General features: G+C 39.3%; 2 protein-coding genes across 6 annotated transcripts in view; one reads left to right on the top strand and one right to left on the bottom strand.

Moving 5' to 3' along the window:
• Window positions 1–14,953, top strand: part of lhfpl3 (LHFPL tetraspan subfamily member 3) — a 42,692-nt gene extending 27,739 nt beyond the window's left edge. The window contains exons 2-4 of the mRNA XM_065268415.2: window positions 9,934–10,164; window positions 12,989–13,026; window positions 13,460–14,953. Coding sequence (XP_065124487.1) covers window positions 9,934–10,164; window positions 12,989–13,005 — 248 coding nt within the window. The 3' untranslated portion in view covers window positions 13,006–13,026; window positions 13,460–14,953. The remainder of the gene's footprint in view (window positions 1–9,933; window positions 10,165–12,988; window positions 13,027–13,459) is intronic.
• A 1,837-nt stretch (window positions 14,954–16,790) lies between these two features.
• kmt2e (lysine (K)-specific methyltransferase 2E) overlaps window positions 16,791–20,297 on the bottom strand; it is a 40,328-nt gene continuing 36,821 nt past the window's right edge. For all 5 annotated transcript variants that reach the window (XM_065269445.2, XM_065269444.2, XM_065269448.2 and 2 more), the window contains 4 exons: window positions 20,006–20,229; window positions 19,683–19,765; window positions 19,080–19,156; window positions 16,791–18,990 (listed from right to left, as the gene is read on the bottom strand). In XM_065269445.2, coding sequence (XP_065125517.2) covers window positions 17,974–18,990; window positions 19,080–19,156; window positions 19,683–19,765; window positions 20,006–20,229 — 1,401 coding nt within the window. In that variant the 3' untranslated portion in view covers window positions 16,791–17,973. The remainder of the gene's footprint in view (window positions 18,991–19,079; window positions 19,157–19,682; window positions 19,766–20,005; window positions 20,230–20,297) is intronic.

Genomic DNA, 20,297 nt, shown 5'->3' with positions numbered 1-20,297 from the left:
ACCACCTGTGTTCATTTTTGACATCGTCAGACGCTCACGTTCGCGTCGCCGCGAGGGTTCCCCGCTCGCAGGGGCAGGGTCTATCCCCGTGTCACAACCCCTTCAAAGCGTTGGTCGAACCCTCCCGACCGAATGTATTGGGGCTCCCTCCGTTCGACTGCAGGCGGGGCCTACCCGTCCAATGCCGCGAGCACGTCTTTCAAAGCTCCCGTTGGATGCTGCGAGAGCCCTCCCGGTCGAACGGCCAAGCACAAACAATTTTTGTAAATACTTCTCACGCCCTTCACTTTATTGGGGGGTTAATTTCACTACGTTTTGATGTCCGTGCTGTCCTGCACTTACTTTGCTTTTATGGGGGAGTTCTCTGGGTTCGGGCCATATTCCGAGCTCGAAGCACTCCCCGGACAGCACGCCAAATACGCATAAATTAATATATATGAATTACCCAAATTACGATTTCATGTACGTGTAAACTCGTGAAATGAAGTTTTATTTTAACAAAGTTCGGGAGGCGCACATTCAGGGAATCAACCAATCACTGACGAGAAGACCGGTATATAAAGCCGTCTCTCACCTCTATCCCGCGACAAGTTCAACAGCATCCCTCCACCACCCCCTCACCTCACTCTAGCCTAGGCTCTTCTCCAAGTGATTAAAAGGGGGGGGAGTTCTCTGGGTTCGGGCCATATTCCGAGCTCGGAGCCCTCCCCGGACAGCACGCCAAATACACATAAATTAATATATATGAATTACCCAAATTACGATTTCATGTACGTGTAAACTCGTGAAACTTTATAAACTATAATAACTAGCTTCCGGTAACGACGCCATCCTGGACGATTCACGAGCCCAACGTATCCATGGCAACGAACACTAACTATGGCTGTTTCTCAATATGCGTTTTTCAGCGATCTTGCATTCTCGTGTCCTCGCTTTACGTCATCATTAACAGTCGAAGTTCATTCCAATTCTCAAGAACGCAAATACAGAGCACGCATGAAAATACACAGATGTGTTCTTGATATCGATGATGCATAGAGTGCAGACTTTCGCGCTGAAATCCCTTTACGCTCCAGAAGTCATTGCGGCAAATCAATGGCGGACGTCAGGTGACCAAAAGGAAGATCGCACACATCTCAATTCTCATAAGTGCGTTATGTGTTCTCACGACCTTCCGAGTTTGTTCTTCCGAGGTCGCCTGGCAAGTTCAATCTCCACGAGGACGCAAGTCCGTTCTTTGCGTTTTTGGAATTGAGAAACAGCCTTTGCTAAAACATTCAAGAGTCCAAGATGGCACTGTTAACGGAAGCTAGTTATTACAGTTTATAAAGTTTGAAATCTGGACATTTTTCTTACAAAATCCCTGTTTTCTCGCATTATAAGCTTGGAAAAGCAAGGAGATTTTTTTAAATAACTCCAAATATGCTCATTTGAAAGATGATGGACATATGTATCTCGGATTGCTTGAGGGTGAGTAAATCACTGGGCAGGTTTAATATTTGGCTGGGGTATACTTAAAATAGACTAGAAATTGTACATATTCGACCCATGCAATCATAGGTTAAAACAACCCAGCATAGTGGTTGGGTTTGTCCATATTTTACCCAAGCATAGTGTATTCCTTCGCTTGCACATTGATCTCAAAGGCAGTTGCTCAAATGCCATGTGATCTTCTAGGTAGTACAGTACGTGACCTGCTTTTTGCAGTCTGTGGTGTAGACTTCAGACCGCAATCTGTAGTAAGCAATACGCTAGAATAGCTTTTTGTATATTACCAAAGAGAGCCGTTCGTTTCAGTGCCGCTACATTGACAGGTCCCAGTTTTCCAGGTGGGAGGGGCTTAGGAGTACTGCAGTTAAATAACATCCCCATCACTTATCAAACACCTCACAAGACTGACGATACAGAGAGTGTCTCCATGACAACTCATTTCAGGCCCCAGTCATGGCACATATTCAGAGCCAGCTTACAGCTGTTGAGGGCGTGATAGCTTCCTTGGTTTAGACTTTCCTTAGTTTTTTTATGTATTATTAATAGAAAGGTTGCAATGTTTCTTTTTTTAAAAATAGTTTATACTTTACTGGTTACACATACATTATATAGCTTATATATTACAAATATAAACTTCCTATATGCCTTGTTTGTCGTGTTAACAACAGCATATCTCCATCCATGCTACTTAGAGTCAGTATACTGTGCACAATATATATATATATATATATATATATATATATATATATATATATATATATATATATATATATATATATATATATATATATATATAACTATGCTATCGACGATGGTGTATAAAGAGAACTTCAGTTGCCATCATGTTTTTTAGGACTGCAACTTACGATTTTTTTTTTTTCATAATCGATTAATCGTACGATATTTTTTCTCCCTCGATTAATCCACTAATTGAATAAAAAGCTAAACATTTTTAATTAGATTTTTCACTTATTATAGCTAATTAAAACCCTAAATTGGCTTCATGAGCATACAGCTCAGGCTGTATGAAGCAGCACATGCTGGCGGGCTATTAAAAAAAAGGCTGGCAGGGAATGAGTTAAATATGGGTAGGGTTGAGCAAAAAGCTGAAGTAAATGCATTTATTTTGTTAGAGATCAGATTCAGAAGATCAAAACATACAGGGAGTTTAAAATGTTGTTGGATTAGTTTTTGCTTCAGTTATTTATATATTGGGTAAGAGCACCATCTAGTGGATAATAGTAGAATTACAGATTACCGTAAAAACTCGCCAGGGAAGCGTCATTGGCAGGGAAATGTTTTCTCTTAATCGATAAGATAACTCATCAATGGCGGGGAAAGAGTTAACTTTTGGAATTATGGTCTTTTAGGTAACAAGCCAGTGAGTGCATTTTTATGCACAGTCCTACTCAGATGCTTAATAAATTGATAACGGTCATGTTAACGCATAAAACAGTTTCATTTTATAAGGAAAGGTTATAAATGGCTAAAGCAAAATCCAATCGGCACAGGTAGATTTCAGCCTATTAATTCGATTTCGCGTTGGATGTAAACACCTTAACAGGCTCTCTTGCAGTTTTGTTCATATGTGTATGTGTTTGTGTGTTAAAGACAAGTGTCATAAACGGAGGCATAGTAAGCGTAAAGCAGGGGTGGGGAACCCTGGGTCGTGGAGGGTCATGATTTTTCAGGTGTGTTTAAAGCAACACTAAAGAGTTTTTGCTCTTTGCTCCCCCTACAGGTTGGAAGCGGAATGTCGTAAATAACCTGTCTACTGCAGCAAATCTGGCTCTGATTGGATTGTAGGTCTGCCGTTAAGCAAGTTTTTGTAGTTTTAACTCGAACTACAGGACCGCGACCCGACGGTTGGAAACTTCTTTAGTGCGGTTTTGACCGAAAGAGGGCTGCAAAGCGAATGTGAAAGTGCTGTTCACCCTGTTTCGAGTGGATGAACGACTGAAACTTTTTTGGAAACGTTACTGTAAGATAAAAAAAAACTCTTTGGTGTTGCTTTAAATAGGGTTGGAACTAAACTCTGCAGGATAGAGTCCCTCCAGGATCTGGATTCTCCACCCCTGGTGTAATGTAATGCATACATTTAAAAAAATAAATAAATAAATATAAGGGTTATATTTATAATAAAATGCATTTGACAGATGCTTTTATCCAAGCAACTTACAGTGCATTACAAGTTATACATTTTTATCAGTACTTCAGTTCCCTGGATTCAAACCCATGACCGTTTGCACTGCAAACACAATGCTCTACCACTGAGCTATACAGGAACAGGTTTAGATGATAACATTGTTTTTTCTAAGCTTGTACGCTGCAGCTTCACATTTTAAATTCGCAAGGTTTTTGAACCGGCCTTAGGTTTGTTAAATTTATCATATGCCTCTGTGCACTGAATGCCCATTATATTAAGTCCTGGCTTTCATTCACACAGTCACAGACTGTGACACAGATGTTTGTCCTAGGCAGGATAAAACCCAATTTGCCTTGCCTCAGTCGTGCATGAAAGCACAGCATGGGTCCACACACAAGGTCATGTGGTGGTTGACAAATAGGCTAATAGACAACAGGGGCAAGTAAAAATAAAGGATATGCAGTCAGACAGTGGAGTTGATGCACATATTTTTTTTTTACTTATTTCAACAAGAACGATAGCATTACAAAAGTTGAACAATATCACTTGGATCACTTTCGAAGGGATTTTTGTCCAGCTGATGAGGAATAAAAGAACGACACCCAAACAATATTGTTTATAGTTCATTGGTGTGAATGCAAATATAATTATCTAGTTATTGTTCTTTGTGTAAACAAGCCTTTAGAAATACAAACATATAAATAACATCAAAACTTACATACAGAACACCCCAACACCTTCGATTAAAAAATAAATTTCATTTGATAGGGTAATGGAAACAGGAAATTGAATATGCACCAATAAGGAGATGTCACCATACTTATAGGATGATATAATTCTAGTTCAACCTGTTTCTGAAAGTGATCCTAAATTAATTTCTACATCATTCTGTGATCCTTCATGGCCTCAAGAGAGTCTAGGTCAGACACAACAACACCAGAATCCAATTGCATGCTCCTGAGCTGAATAACAGATAATGCTTATAATAATCCTCGCTGCGTGTGGGATGCAGAACTAAGGTGATCACTGTGTATTTAGACTATGTTGATGAAATATTTTTGAGATGCCTACTTAAGCTGTGATGGAGCCCCTGCTGATAAACCAACTATTACACGAAGACACAGGTCTGTAAATTTAATCTTCGATCATTTTTATGACTTACCTTGTCACCTGAGGGAGCGTCTACAAATCTCCCTTACAGCGAATTGATCTCGCTGCATTAACACTAATGCATTTTCATTCGGTTGCAAAAAATAAATTGAAATAATAATTACTAAATTAGGTTTTGGCATTTGTGTGAGTTTTTAGCTCTGTAATAGCTTTGCTGTCTACTGCCTACATAGGCAGCTATCTTCTAAGGGGCGGATCACACAGAACTCATTTAAGGCAGTGGCAGGCGCCTTTTTAAAGGTACCATTCTTTCTGTGTTTTTAAAGCTTTACAGTGTGCAATATAACATGTGTTCATGTTTCATGTGTAAAAAACGTGGTATTTTTCACACAGTTTACTTATCTGTATAGTGCTGTTTTCACTGTCCTCAAAACGTGCTGATGTCTTCCTTGTTCAATGAAGTCCCTCCTTCAGAAAACGTATCGAGTTCTGATTGTGTAGTTTGTTTAGTGTGTTGTGATTCGATAGCAACTTAGCTTGCCGTTGGCTAAGCTGGCGACTGATGTATTCCTGTGGGCGGAGTTTAGTCAAAAAACTGTTCTAGTGACGTCATTAAAGCAGGAAGTAGAGGACTGTAGTCCAGACCGGCCGTTCGCTGTAGGCTTTATAAGAGGAATTATGTTTAAAAAAATATAACCTGGCAGTGAACTTTGAGCTTTATCATTTTACAGGAATTATTTATGCTATTATAGCAACATTACACACTAACTAGGGTTTAAAAAATGGGATCAGAAAGAACGTGACCTTTAAAAGGAATTTGGTGTGATCGGCCCCTAAGGCACAATCTTAAAACAGTTATTTTTATTATTTAGAATATTTTAGATAAAATTTTATTTCAATAAATGAAATATTGTGAAATAGTATAATATTTAACTTGTCCAGCAAATCGTTTTACTTGTCTTGAAAATATGTTTTCACTGATGTTGGGATTGCCATACACTTACGATGTTACAATGTTGCCTTTCTATCTTAAAGTTGTCATAAAAGTTAAATTAAAAACTAGATTTTTTGTTGCTTCCGGGTATTATAAGTTGGGTAAGAGCACCACCTGATGGATAATAGCGGAAATACGGATTGGCGTAAAAACTCGTCATTGGCAGGAAAGAGTTTTCCCCTAATTGACGAGTTAACATATAAATGGCGGGGAAAGAGTTAAAGTAGTTCTCCCACTCTCTTCATTTTTTATCTGCTCTTTCCCCTTTATTCTTTCCTACCATTCATCTCACTTTTTCACTACTGGGAAAACAACAAGTCGTCCTTCTCAGGACAAAACATAAACCCTGAGGCGCTGCTCTATTCCTGCTCTTAACAATACATTAAGCAACAGACAACAGCAGCTTAGAGATAGACCGACCGACGGGAAGTCTTTCAACATTGCATTATCTTCCCCTCTCTCCATCCATCTTGTCTCCTTTCCTTATCATCCTTGGTGCTTTTTCTTTTCCGATTGGCTGGCATGTACAGACATTATCAGGCAAATGCCAAGTCAAGCGATGTTAAAAGGAGACAAGCGTAAGAATCCACTTTTATTCCATCCTTCAGTGCTAGCTTGCATACAAATTCTGGAGCTTTTCAGCTCTAAAAGGACAAAAAATAAACATTAAAGTCATTATTCGCTCTCAAGCGCATTAACATATATTTAAATATAACATGACAAAGGCTTTGACGTCAACTAAACCGAATGCAACTGGTGCTCACGTTCCATTACATTTACATTTTTGCATTTGGCACTACAGATTCTTTTAAACAAAACAACTTGCATTGCATTCAAGCAATACATTTTATCAGTATGTGTGTTCCCTAGGATTGTAACCCATGAACTTCTTACATTGCTAATGCAGTGCTCTATTATATTATATTATATTGTATATTATATTGCATTTCTGTCAAGAGATCCTCCTTAAAGTTATACAAAGCACCTTTAGCTATCCGGTTACACCCCAGAAAAGCCTGTGTATTTCAGTCCTCCTGATAGTTTCCGATCCTTGATGCAAAGCTTCATTAATAAATCCTTGCCTGTGATTACATGATGATAAGAGAAATAGATATACAAAGGGAACAGCAACATATCCTTACGTTATCTCCCACATGGAAACATGCGGTCTCGCACACTGAATTCTTCTGTTTAAAGGGTTTATTTATAGCCTCTATCTACAAACACATCTCGGATGTGACAGCATTAACATTCTGAGCACTTTCACTGACCCAGATGCAGCACATGAGTGTGCGCTGCCAGCAAAATCAAAGCCCTCGCGATGCTACCGCAGTGTAATCTATGAGAAAAGACACAGTACAGTAGTACAAGGAAGCTCTCTGCACAATCTATTCTGGTGCATATGTTACTTAAAAATGAAAGATAAAACCGTTTTATAAGATGGTTGAGGTGAGCTCATTTTCGGAGTTTAACTTTGTGTACGTAGTACTGCAGGTCCTGGGAGAGGATGTGAAATGAGTGGAAATGCTGATTGTTTTCTATTATTTATAAGCATTTACCACATAGTTTGTGTGTTTGCGTGTGTCTATGATGAATATGGTCAGTTTTAGAGTAGTACACTTAGCATCTTTCCTTACAGTCATGTCCCATAGTGACGTCATTTCTGCACCAAACGTAATTGCAAAAATTGATTCACTAAGAAAAAGAGTGATGTCTACCTGTGCAAAACTTAGTGCCAGGATGTTTAAGCCAGTATACCAGCTTATTCTTTTGTCTCTATGATAATGTAGTCCCCTAGGCTGAAGACTCCCAAAATAGTCTTCACGGGTCCACTTAGATACAAAAACCTGAGGTCCGACCCAAGACCCGAGTGGGTTTTGGTCTAAAAGTTGTGTGCCCCATCACGTAGCGGCCTCTGGTCTTGGGTAATTTAACTCTTTCCCCGCCAGCGTTTAAAAGAAAAGTTGCCAGCCAGCGCCAGCATTTTTCATGATTTTCACAAAAGTTTAATGCCTTCCAGAAAATGTTCTTCTTTAAATATATTAACAAACAATATATATAATATATAGACCCTCTGCTTCCAAACAAAAACCTACCTTCATTAGTTCTCTTTTTATCACCTCTCAAACATGGGTAGGTTTCTTCAAAAAAAAAAAAAAAAAATTTGAGCAAAAAGCTGAGATTATTAAATTTTTGTAAAGGACTTTTGATAGAGAACATATTCAGAGCGATATTTAAAACATACATGGAGTTCTTTCTCTTTCACGTGAGGCCCTACTTCCGATTTGTATAAGTTACGGAAGTGCGCCACCTGGAGGATAATAGCAGAATTGTGGAAAGCCGGAAATTCTCGTCATTCGCAGGGAAGCGTTTTCTCTTAATTGACGAGTTATCTCGTCAATGGCGGCGAAAGAGTTAAAATGAATGTGTTTTTTGCCAAATGGACCCAAGAAGATCCAAAATATCTTGCGTGTGTGCAACAAGTCCTTTTTCAACCCCCCTTTGTTTGCCACATGCACTTGCGACATTGTGTGGCTGGCGGTAGCTACATTTTCGTTGAGCCAGACCTGTCAATCAATTTTTAATGCCCATTATAGCAGTGACCTTGGTGTCATCGTCAGAAAACAATTGAAAATAAATGGAGCAGCGGGCCAAATTGTTTGCGAGACCACCGGGGTTGCTTTCTGTCTGACTGTTGTGTACGAAGCTGCAGACTGCATACACATCGGTGCTGTTTACATTCGGGTCCAGTCAGGTTAAAAAAAATGACCACTGGGTCAGATTCGGGTCTAATTTTTTCGGGTTTGTCTCGGGTGTGTCTTTCCTTAAAAAACAAGATTTATGCATGTTGGGTTCGTGTAAAAAGTGATTCGGGTCATTTCGTGTTGGTACATTTCTTTGGACCCAAAAAGACATCTGCCCCAAAATATATGATTGGCTCCTTAACAATACTAGTGCCCCTTTCTGCAACTGTGATCATAAAACGGATAGTCCTGTCCCTAAAACAACATACATTTTATGGATCACATTTTTTTATGTGATCCATACTGTATATTAGACATTGTTAGTGACAAATACAATTTTTTTTAAAAAGCCATCGAAGCCAATTTTATTTTATTTTTTTCACATATGATTAAGGCCTAAACTTACTATAAGCATTATTTTTAAAGGATTTAAAAAATATTTTCTATAGAATTATTAAAATTTTTTAGATTATCATTATTAAAAATTATCATTACCGCAACATGATGTTACATTAAATATATGCATTTACAAACTCATGTTTCGGTAATGACAACTAAAAAGTTGTCTAGGTACTATGAAAAACACATTTTTAACTTTTATTTGGAGAGAAAAAAATAAGAACTGCTTACCTGGTAGCCATCGTAAGTGTCACAGACAATTATGTCCCTTCCAACATTTTTAAAAAAAAATGTTAGTTCCTTGAGGGCTTAAACAATGATTGAAAATTGTTGCGGTGGATGAGAAAATTGGTCTTGGACACATTTATATTCCTTATTATTGTCTCTACATTTACCAATGATCACCAAATACCACATGTTTCTTTACTGTAAATGTTTATAGTATAACATGCACTGAAGTTTTTTATTTTTTAGATTTTTTAATTATAAATATTTTTTGTCAAAGAACCCAAATCCAGTCATGGACACGTTGCGGTAATGAAAATGTTTCCCTTAAATGTGGAAAAAACAACAAAATTGGTGCAAAATACATGAAGATGTTGTAACTGTATGCTTCTTATTTTGATACTATTACTTTGCATTTACTTATTTATCAAAATGTTTCATGACGCCTCACAAGTCTAATTTCGCGAGAATCACCCCATGTGTGTTTATCTATAAGTGGGTTTTGGTCTCGCAGGCATGTCATCTCATAAATGGGCTGAAATTAGTACCATTGTGTGCACACATTCTGCAAAAGAGTAGTGAGAAAACTAAAATGATGTGTGTACATGAATACAAATTGGGGGCTTGTCCGGGATCACCTCTCTCATTCATTTAAGCCATCGGCCATGTCACAGCCAAACAGACTAAACTGCCATGACTGTTTGCGTTTCAGCTCACATCTTCCCAAACCTTACCTCTTACACAGCAATTTATCATGTTGTGTGAGCATAGAAAGATTGCTTTTTGCTGAGATATCTCACACGTCTACTTTTTCTCTCTCACAGGTACATGTCTGGTGCTGGGCTGTATGATATATCCTGACGGCTGGGATGCGGATGAGGTAAAGCGGATGTGCGGAGAAGAAACCGATAAATACACCATCGGAGCTTGCTCAGTACGCTGGGCGTATATCCTGGCCATTATGGGAATCATGGACGCGCTCATTCTGTCGTTCCTGGCCTTCGTGTTAGGAAACAGGCAGGATGGCCTAATGTCCGAGGAGCTGCTGGGAGACAGTAAGATTTAGTTTGTTTTGCTGTATGATAGTTAGTTTGTCAATATTTTTATGATGTCATGTTGCCTTACCATGGGGAGATGTGTGGTCGGATGGCTGAAAGTATTTTCATCTCTCAGTATAAATAATTGAATATCAACTGGACGTAAAGGGGTTATAACAATTTCATGTTGTTTAGCTACAGCCCCTTTATAATGATTTGATGAACACAGTTTCGGAAAATAAGTCCTGCTATAACAGAAAATAAGTTGAAGGGGCCAAATAAGGGGCTCAGGTGCAGTTTTCAAAAGACACAAAATATATACATTTTACTAGAAAACACAACGTTAGCTATTCTGTATGGCTAATTTGGTTGCGTTTCACCTAAACAGATCCAATGCAAATTCATATCAATAAAAATGTACAATTACAACGCACATTTTTCCCTATAAATGAATGCATCAGTCGTGCAGCCAGCCAGAGCAATATGGCCATATGAAGCGAGGACAGACCAGCTCGAGGAAACAAAAGCTATGGTCATTAAGGACAGAATCGGATGATAGGCCGGTGAAAATGAGAAAGAGCAAGATAGATAGAGAATTTACCATAGTCTGGGGTTAATTGAAGCTCGGGGCTCTCTGCTCAGCCATGAATAACTAATTATGTTTACACAGCTTGATGTCGACTCGTCCATATTAATCACATGCACAGCATCGGATGAAACCCATGCTGAACAGCACACCTGGAACTGAATACTATTTATAGATATGGACTTTTCATAAAGGAGGGCTTGGTAAAATCAAATGTAATGAAGGAACACTTCATTTTAACGCAATTATTTGTCAAATAATAACAATATAAGTTCAAGGGTTTATATGAGACCCTGGTCATAAGTCGCATGGGTATATTTGTAGCAATAGCCAACAATACATGAGTTATGGATTGTATGCCAAAAATCAATAGGATATTAAAGGACAAGTTCGGTATTTTACACATAAAGCCCTGTTTATGATGAAATAGAACGGTTATGACTGAAATTTCGACATACGCGGCTGCCCCGAGAATTTTCGGGTGTTTGCTGTTTCACCTCCCACCTCTATAATGGGTTTATAGGTGCACTAAAACAATCCTTCCTAAAATGCATTAAACTTTCGTTTACAAAGACGTGAAACTCACCGAGTGGTCAGGGGTGTTTACTGATATGCTCACACAAAAATCGCTGCAAAAGATGCTTTCCAACAGGTGTTTTAGCATTCGTTGAAAAACTTGTGGACCTATTTTCCCAAACGCCTCACACCCGTACATTCTTCCGCTGAGAGCTTGATAATAGACACTCCAGCCCAGTGGGTGGCGATAATCCGCCTTTGCCAATTGCAAGAATACAAAGAAGGTTCGCGGTGCGGACTCGCGGAGTAATACCGTACCTCACAGCACATCTAATACAAGTCAATGGAGTCGGCAAAAACTACGATAAAACCTGTTGGAATGCGTATTTTGCAGCGATTTTTGTGTGAGCATATCAGTGAACACCCCTGACCACTCGGTGAGTTTCACGTCTTTGCAAATGAAAGTTTAATGCATTTTAGGAAGGATTGTTTCAGTGCACCTATAGAGCCATTATAGAGGTGGGAGGTGAAACAGCAAACACCCGAAAATTTTTGGGGCAGCCGAAAATGTCGAAATTTCAGTCAAAACCATTCTATTTCATCATAAACAATCGGAAAACAGGGCTTTAAGTGTAAAACACAGAACTTGTCCTTTAAGAAAAAAGCATGTTCCATGAAGATATTTTGTAAATTTTCTACCATTTCTCTTTTTTTAAATCAACCTTTATGACTGGTTTCTCAAAACAATTCGTACAAACTGCACAACATCATGTTTTTTTTTTAAATCAACCCTTATGAATGGTTTTGTGGTCCATGATCACATATAGTTTACATAGGTTACAGTTAGGTAACAGCATTTCTCAAATCATCCTTAAAGGAATAGTCTACCCTTTTGCCAAATTAAACAATGTTATTACCTCAACTTAGACGAATTAATACATATCTGTCATTTTTCAATGCGTACACTTTTCTGTAAAAAAGTTGCACATAGTGGTGTATTGAATAAATCATATTTTACACAACAAATACAAAATAACAAAGCTAGAAAGGTTCACTGTATATTCACTGTCAACAACAGATTATGACAAAAAGGTCATCCATTCTGCTTGCCATGACTTAAAACATGCACTCATTTCTATATGTTTTGACTATTCAGCATTGATGAAAATGACTTAAGCAATTAAAAATATAGCAAACAGCATAAAACTGTACATAATCAATTGCATTATTGTATCAAAGCATTAGCAAATTCTCCAAAACAATAAGAAATTTGCTTTTATGCACAACTGACTTGATGATGTGGAGGTTGAACAGTGTTTTGAAAAATTAATTTCTGATCTGAGAAATGCTTCAAAGTGACTGAGAAAAACTTTAATATAGGTTTTTAGGTTTTCATATACATTTGGGATGGCTATGAGGGTTAGTATGTTAATATTTTAGTGAACTGTTCCTTTAAGAATGTTTGCAGAATGGTGAATGAGTGACTGGCATCTCCTGAATCATTCTGCAGAATTTGTTATGACGTATTTTGTTACAGCACATGATGGTGTTAGTGCCATCTAGTGTCTGGTACTGGTTACGCGTACAAAATCCCAATTATAGGACTGTTTATTGCATATTTATAAACCGTGACAGCTGCCGGTGGTGGATTATGTAATGTCTACGACAGATTTGGAAATGACTCAATGGATTTAAGCAGTGCTTATTTTTAATAGACTCCTGTGCTTTTTTTCTCAACAGAGACTGGAAATGCATAGGTGGAAGACGCAAACAGATGAGTGAGTATACAACAGTACATATATGGACATCCCAGACAGGGTTTAGATTAATCCAGGACTAAGCATTTGTTATATTAGAAAAAAAAAACTAAATAATGGAGGCAAAATATGGCACTGATGTATGTTAAGATTTTGTCATTTCAAGGTGTTTTTAAATTAAGGCAGCCCAAACATGCATTATTACCGAACCCCTAAGGTGACATTGGAGTAAAAATATCTATAAAAAAAACTTTCATGTGCAGAATTCTTTTTTAAAGTTTAGTTTCGCGTGCGCACGCGAAAGTTTCACTTAATTTAATTTTGCTCCATGTCCCCTTAGGGGCTCCGTACATTTTAGTTTGGGACTATAAACCCTGTCTGGAAAACATTCCCATAATGTTTTTTTTTTAAACAGAATTTAATTTACCAGTAAAACATTCCTGTTTGTTTCCAGGCGTGTTTGCTTCGTTGAAGGAAAATCATTATGTGAAGTCACAATTCAGCTTTACACATCATCCTGAGGGCGGGAAGCCTGACTGCAGCAGTTTGGAAAATGTTTGAGCAAATGACGAAAACGCGGTGATGGGTGTCCAGAACACTCGCTGCTTTTCTGTACATATATCTACTTTTCACTTTACTCCTTGGAAATGCTTTTTAACAAATCCCTAGTTTGATTTATCGTGTTCTGTGCCACTACTATGATAGGGCAGCTAATGCACCATTAAGAAACACAATAAAAAAAAATTATGTTGCGTCACCCTCTTCAAGCTTCTTACGGTAATATTAACATTTTGGGATTTATGAATATTACTGTAAACTACCTTAGAGGATTTTCAAATTAAAGTCAAGTATACTTATGTAAAGGGGGGGTGTAGATTTCGGCACAGAGCAGCACTACAGAGACTTTACCGGCTTGTTAATATTTCTCTCTCTCTCTTGGCTACACTGGACATGGAAATTGAAAACACATCAGCCGCAAGAGAAGACAATACAACCCCGAAAGCCAAATTAAACACGAGTGATCATTCAATTGAGTTTTACATGTACAACCACCACCACACTCTCCAATATTGTTTTACAGGGGTATGTAAAGAGGTGAGTTCACTGTTGATATATTTTAATAATTATGTGTCAAAATTAGGAGCGGACCACTCCGCCGTTAGTATTCGTGCACAAGCCAAGTATTTACTGAACTAGGAGAGTGTTTTAAGTATTACGTATCGAGTGTACACGTTGAATTTCTGTATGTCTCTACTTCGATATTTCCTTCTTTGCAGTGTCGGTGCTGTATAGTTATGTGTGCCATATTTATGATGTTCTCAGCTGGTACCGTTTTGTATTCTTGGTATAGTCATTCTGTCCCACCAGGATAAGAGTTGCCAACCTAAAAGAAAACATGTCATCTGAAATAGTTTTGGGAAGTAAGTTAGTAAATAAATGCACACCCACATGAAACGACCTCACTGTGCCACTCCCCCAATCCTGGGCCGCTGAAGATTTTGGATGATACAGAAAGTTCCGAATGGGAAAAAATTTAAGGGTTTGCTTTATTTATTGGGTATGTCTTGTCAGATACTGTTGTATGTAGGAAATGATGTAAATACACCACAATAATGTATTAGTTACAGAGGCAATTCGCAAATTCATGAATAAAGATTTTACCTCTACCAAACGAAACTGAGACAAGATGCTTTTTTAGCATTGTTGCATACACAAATTGAAATCAGCTCATATTATTATAGCAGGAGTGTCCAAATTTTGTTAAGCAAGGGGTACCACAATGGGTAAAACAATCTGGAGGGCTACTTTTTTGATCTACTCAAAACTTTCTTTTACTTGTTGATATGTTTTATCATTTAAAATGCCAAGCTAATATATAAAACATGTAGTAATATTAAAATTAAGGCTATTAATAGAATGTGTTTGTGGTAGGAACTCACAGACTAAGTGCAGGGAACCTGGTGCCCATTGGCACCATTTTGGAGACCACTCCAGATGATAGGGGACACTCCACTTTTTTTGAAAATACGCTCATTTTCCAGCTCCCCTAGAATTAAGGATTTGATTTTTAACATTTTGGAATCCATTCAGCTGATCTCCGCGTCTGGTGCTAGCACTTTTAGCATAGCTTAGCACAATCCATTGAATCCGATTAGACCATTAGCATCGCGCAAAAAAATAAACAAAGAGTTCCAATATTTTTTCTGATTAGAACGTGACTCTTTTGTAGTTACATTGTGTACTAAGACCGACGGAAAATTAAAAGTTGCGTTTTTCTATGCCGATATGGCTAGGAATTATACTCTCAAACTGGTGTAATAATCAAGGACTTTGCTGATGTAACATGGCGGCAGCTGGCGTAGTGATATTTCGCAGTGCCCGAAAATAGTCCCCTGCCATTGAATGTAACCAAGGGGATTATTTTCGGGCGGTGCGTATTATCATTGTGCCTCCTCAGCCATGGTACGGCAGCAAAGTCCTTGATTATTACGCCAAAATGAGAGTATACTTCCTAGTCATATCTGCCTAGAAAATCACAACTTTTAATTTTCCGTCGGTCTTAGTACACGATGTAACTACAGAAGAGTCAAGTTTTAAATAGGAAAAATATCAAAACTCTTTGGTTATTTTTAGCACGATGCTAATGGTCTAATCAGATTCAATGGATTGTGCTAAGCTATGCTAAAAGTGCTAGCACCAGACCCGGAGATCAGCTGAATGGATTCCAAAACTGTAAAAATTAAGGGGGAGATGGAAAATGAATGTCCCTTTAAGCTGCAGTCACACTGGACTTTTCGTCCCATTGACTTCTATTCATACGCAAGCGAATGCATCAGACTGGAAACACAAGCTTGGGCGACGTTGGCTGCGTCTGAAAGCTGAGGCAGTTGACTTGTTGCCTCGCTGCCACATGACCTTTTTCTCTACTGAAAAGCACAAATGGACGAAGCCAAAGATCATATTGATGAGCTGCAACGTCCGACAAATACTCGTAAGCTCAAAGTCTAGTGTGACCGTAGCTTTAGAGAGTATTAAAGGGATAGTTTACCCAATAATGAAAATTCTGTCATTATTTACTCACCCTCATGTTGTTACAAACCTGAATGAATTATTTTTTACTGCTGAATACGAAGGAATATGTCCCCGAACAGTTTTTAAGCACTATTGACTTTCGTAGTAGTATTAAAGTCAATGGTGCTTCTGTTTTCTGCTTCATTACAAAACCTTCCTTTGTATTCAGCAGAACAAAGAAATTAACACGGGTTTGTAACAACATTATTGGTGAGTAAATAATGACAGAAATTTATTTTTTGGGTGTACTATCCCTTTAAGAAACATTTGACAGTAATTGCCAACTGTATTTGTGTCATATTGTATTTTTAAAAACTCTTATCTTTATTGCAATGTCATTTAACTTCTAATTCTGATTGGTTGCTTAACCTTTGTCTTCATTCTGATTAGTCATTTAATCTAAAATCTGCTTTAACTCTCCACTGAGTTTTGGGTAAAATGTGCAGAATGGTTTAAACATTTAACTTTTTTCTCAGTTGAAGCCTACCAAATAAAGAACAAAATTATAAAATAGAAATGCGTAACCAGTGACTTTTTATACTGACTGAGTTTCTATGATTTATTTAATGCCCTAAGGAGATCTTGATAGACGGCAGAGTGGTCCTCAAAGCGTTGCACCTCTTCCCCTTCACAAATTCACATTAACATCATATAAACATCAAACACATTTACACAAACACCCCTTCCTCCCCAGTAAAACAAGACGCTTCCGGTTGGTATAAAACTGTCATTACAGTGATTTATTATAATGAACCATGAAAATAGCCAACCAGTGCTGTGTCTGTGAACCTCTGTCCTTCACACACACATACACTCACACACAAACAGTAAAAAAAAAATTAAACCAGAGAGGAAGAAATAAAAATAGTGCTACTGTCACAGAAACATTCAGCTTTTTGCCAAGAGCGCATGTATTTACAACCATATTCCAAAATGGGGATGGGAGCGATTATACAAGCATAGAAAAGAAAAGAAGCCAATATGTACAACTGTTTCTGGAGAAAGGTGGAGTAACCACATGTACATTAAATTACACTTTCTACAAATAACCATTGATATTCAAAAATAAACCGCTTACCCCCTACAGGAAGGACCTCTCTCTTTTAAAGCTGCCTCAGAGAACAGCACGCATCTGTCTGCGGCGTATTTACCTTCCGCTTCTTGCATGGTTCAACTATGCGCGCGGACACAGACTCCACAAGCATACACGCACAAACATTCCCTCCGCTCTGATACAGACATTCGTACACACAACCTTGCTCATTCACGCAAGTGCAGTCTCCTGGGGCAGTGAAGCGGCCTATCGGAAAGGTCTTCTCTGTATTTCTGCAGCGGTGCACAGATATTTTGTTACATGAAGGAATAAAAAAAATAATAATTCTGTATTTTTTCTCTATACAAAACGTTTTTGCTATATAATGAGCCACTAGATAAAACAAATAACTGTTGAACGAAAAAACTGTGACAGAACAGGAAAGGAAGGGAAAGGTGAGGAGAAGACTGGAATGTCCCATTGCATTGCAATGCAGTGGGAGGATAGAGGAGGGATCTGACAGGAAGAGATAGGAAAGGGGATTTAAAATGAATAAAAACATTAAAAGTAAATGAAGTTATCTGAAAAAGACAGGATGGCAGTAGAAGGAGAGATTTGAGGGTATTTGGGGGTAAGTGATGAGCACCAGGGTTCATTAACCATCATCTTTTACACAGTCTTGTTTTAACAGTTCTCCATTTTTCTTTTTAAAATGTACCCTTTTTCCCACCGTTTTCTGTTAGCCATTGTGAAAAGGTACATAGAAAATATTTACAGTGGTGCTGTGTTGCCTATGTTACACGGTGTGGCTCCACCCCATCTCTGGAAGAGTTCGTCTGGGGGTGGAGTTTGATAAGGTGAGGTCAGTGCCATCCTGTGCCCAAGTAGCCAGTACTGTGAAAGGGGGCAGACGAAGGGGCGGGTCCTCGATTGCCGGAGGCAATCTGCGAGACATTCGCATTGGCCGGCGCCTGCGTGGGAGGAGTTTGCTGGAGTGGTGGAGGAGGAGGAGGGGGTAATACAGTTTGTTGATAAGTGGAAGGAGTTACAGAGGGATTGGTTGGTGCCGACTGGTGAAGTAGGGTGGTCTGAAAGCCACTAATGTTCTGAAACGGGTGTGGTGCATTACCGGAAGGTGGTAAGGTCGATGGGTGTGGTCCTTGTTTGACAAGCAGTGTGCCACTAGTAGGCTGGGGTTGTTGGGAAGTTTGGGTCTGAGGTGGTGGAGGTGGTGGTGGGGGCAGGGCAGAGCTCAGCAGCAGTTGATGCTGCTGCATTTGAGGAGGTTGCAGATTGACATGCAGCAAGGTGGGGCCAGACTGTGGATGGGGAGGGGGAGGAGGAGGTGGTGGGGGAGGGGCAGCACTGCTCTGGTAGTGCAATGCATGATGGGGCTGCAGGAGAGGCTGCGAGCCAGGTGGAAAGGGCGATGCAACCGTTGGCTTGAACGCAGGAAAAGGTGCAGCAGCTGCAGCTGGCTGAGTAGGAAAGTAGGGAGCAGAAGAAGGAGGTGCTGGGGGAGGAGGTGGTGGTGGAGGTGGGGCATTTTGAGGGTTATACTGAGGGAAAGGGGCCGGGACAGAAGTAGCCTGCGGCTGAGGCTGGTTTTGCGACGGAGTTGTCAAAAAGGTTCGCTGGCCACGGTAAGGTGATCCTTGGGGTTGCGCTTTGGGAGAGTGCATGAGCGAAGATCCAGGATAGTGACTCTGGGATGCCATCTTGCTGGGCGTCAGAGAGGCCGGTGGTTTGGAGCTTGAAGCCTTGGTGGTGCTGGACTGCTGGACGGACAGTGCCTGGGGTTGAGAAGGACCGTGAGGTTGCGTTTCACTCTCCTCATCCTTGGATGGGCGAGACACAATCTGGGGTGCTGGAGAACAGGGCTGTAAATGAGAAATAAAATGATTACATCCACTCACTGGTGCTGATATTAAACACTGCTAGATCTACTTTTTACAGAAGCATGTCTTACTGCATTTGTTGAGGGACTTTTGCAACTCTTGGGTGAAAGACATTCCTTCATCTGCGCATCCCCTTCTCCCTCTCCGTCTAAAAAAAGCGTCAAAGCAGGCATTTTAAATCAAAGCATTACAACATCTGCTGGCCTTAAAGGGAACATTTCACAAGACTTTTTTAAGATGTCAAATAATTTTTTGGTGTCCCAGAGTATGTATGTGAAGTTTAAGCTCAAAATACCATATAAATAATTTATTATAGCATGTTAAAATGGCCCCTTTGCAATTTTTTTTGGGTGTCCAATTAAATGCAAATGAGCTGATAAAAAGCAAACACTGATCACCATAATCGTGGTTTGTTAAAATTGAAACTCATATGTGCTGTCAATTCTTTCCCTCTCTCTCCCTCTCTTTCTGCACTAAATGGCAGTGCCGTGGTTGGATCGTGTAGATTAAGGGGTGGTATTATAATAAGATCCCGTTCTGACATCACAAGGGGAGCCAAATTTCAACTACCTATTTTTTCACATGCTTCTAGAGAATGGTTTACCAAAACTAAGTACTGGTTTGTTCTTTTTTCAAATTCCATAATCGTGGAAACAGACTAATATTTCGCTTACCCGTGTCCTTTCGGTGGTCGCTCAACAACAGGGCCCTATGGTAGCCTCGCTCCCTCGCCTGTTCTACTGATGTGGAAGATGTCCTGTTAAGAAGAGTTTAAGTCATTATTAAAGAGTCAATACCTAAAAGTCATAGGGCATAATCCGTTTTACTAACCACTGAATTGCTCAAGATATCTCCTTAAAAATGTATAACTGACTCACTGTTTAACTAAATGACTTGTATATCAGCCTGATAACACTTCTTCTGGAATTTTCAAAACTAATCTCTTGTTTTGATGAGAGTGCATCCTACTGGAACTGAAGATACTTAAGAGACGTACCACTGGCCCTCTCCCTCCCCCTGAGGTGGGGCATCTGGCTCTTCAATTGGTTGAGGAGTCCTCGGGGTCAGAGTCGCTGCAAATGCAGGTGGCTCAATAGCTATTTCCACAGAAACAGGAAATATGTCAACAGGAGGTGCTGTGGAAAGAGGAGAGCTGCACTCTCCCTTCGAACCACTTCGCCGTGCTTCACGCTGCCGTTTTCTGTACTCCAGGAGAGAGACCTAACAGAAAGAACACAATAGATTGGTCAATTAACAAACATAACATTTACATACAGCTTTTCAACTAC

Source organism: Paramisgurnus dabryanus, chromosome 1, assembly GCF_030506205.2.
Source record: "Paramisgurnus dabryanus chromosome 1, PD_genome_1.1, whole genome shotgun sequence".
Lineage (NCBI taxonomy): Eukaryota > Metazoa > Chordata > Actinopteri > Cypriniformes > Cobitidae > Paramisgurnus > Paramisgurnus dabryanus.
The sequence above is the reverse complement of the archived record's forward strand: the minus strand, read 5'-3'. Positions and strand labels throughout refer to the sequence as shown.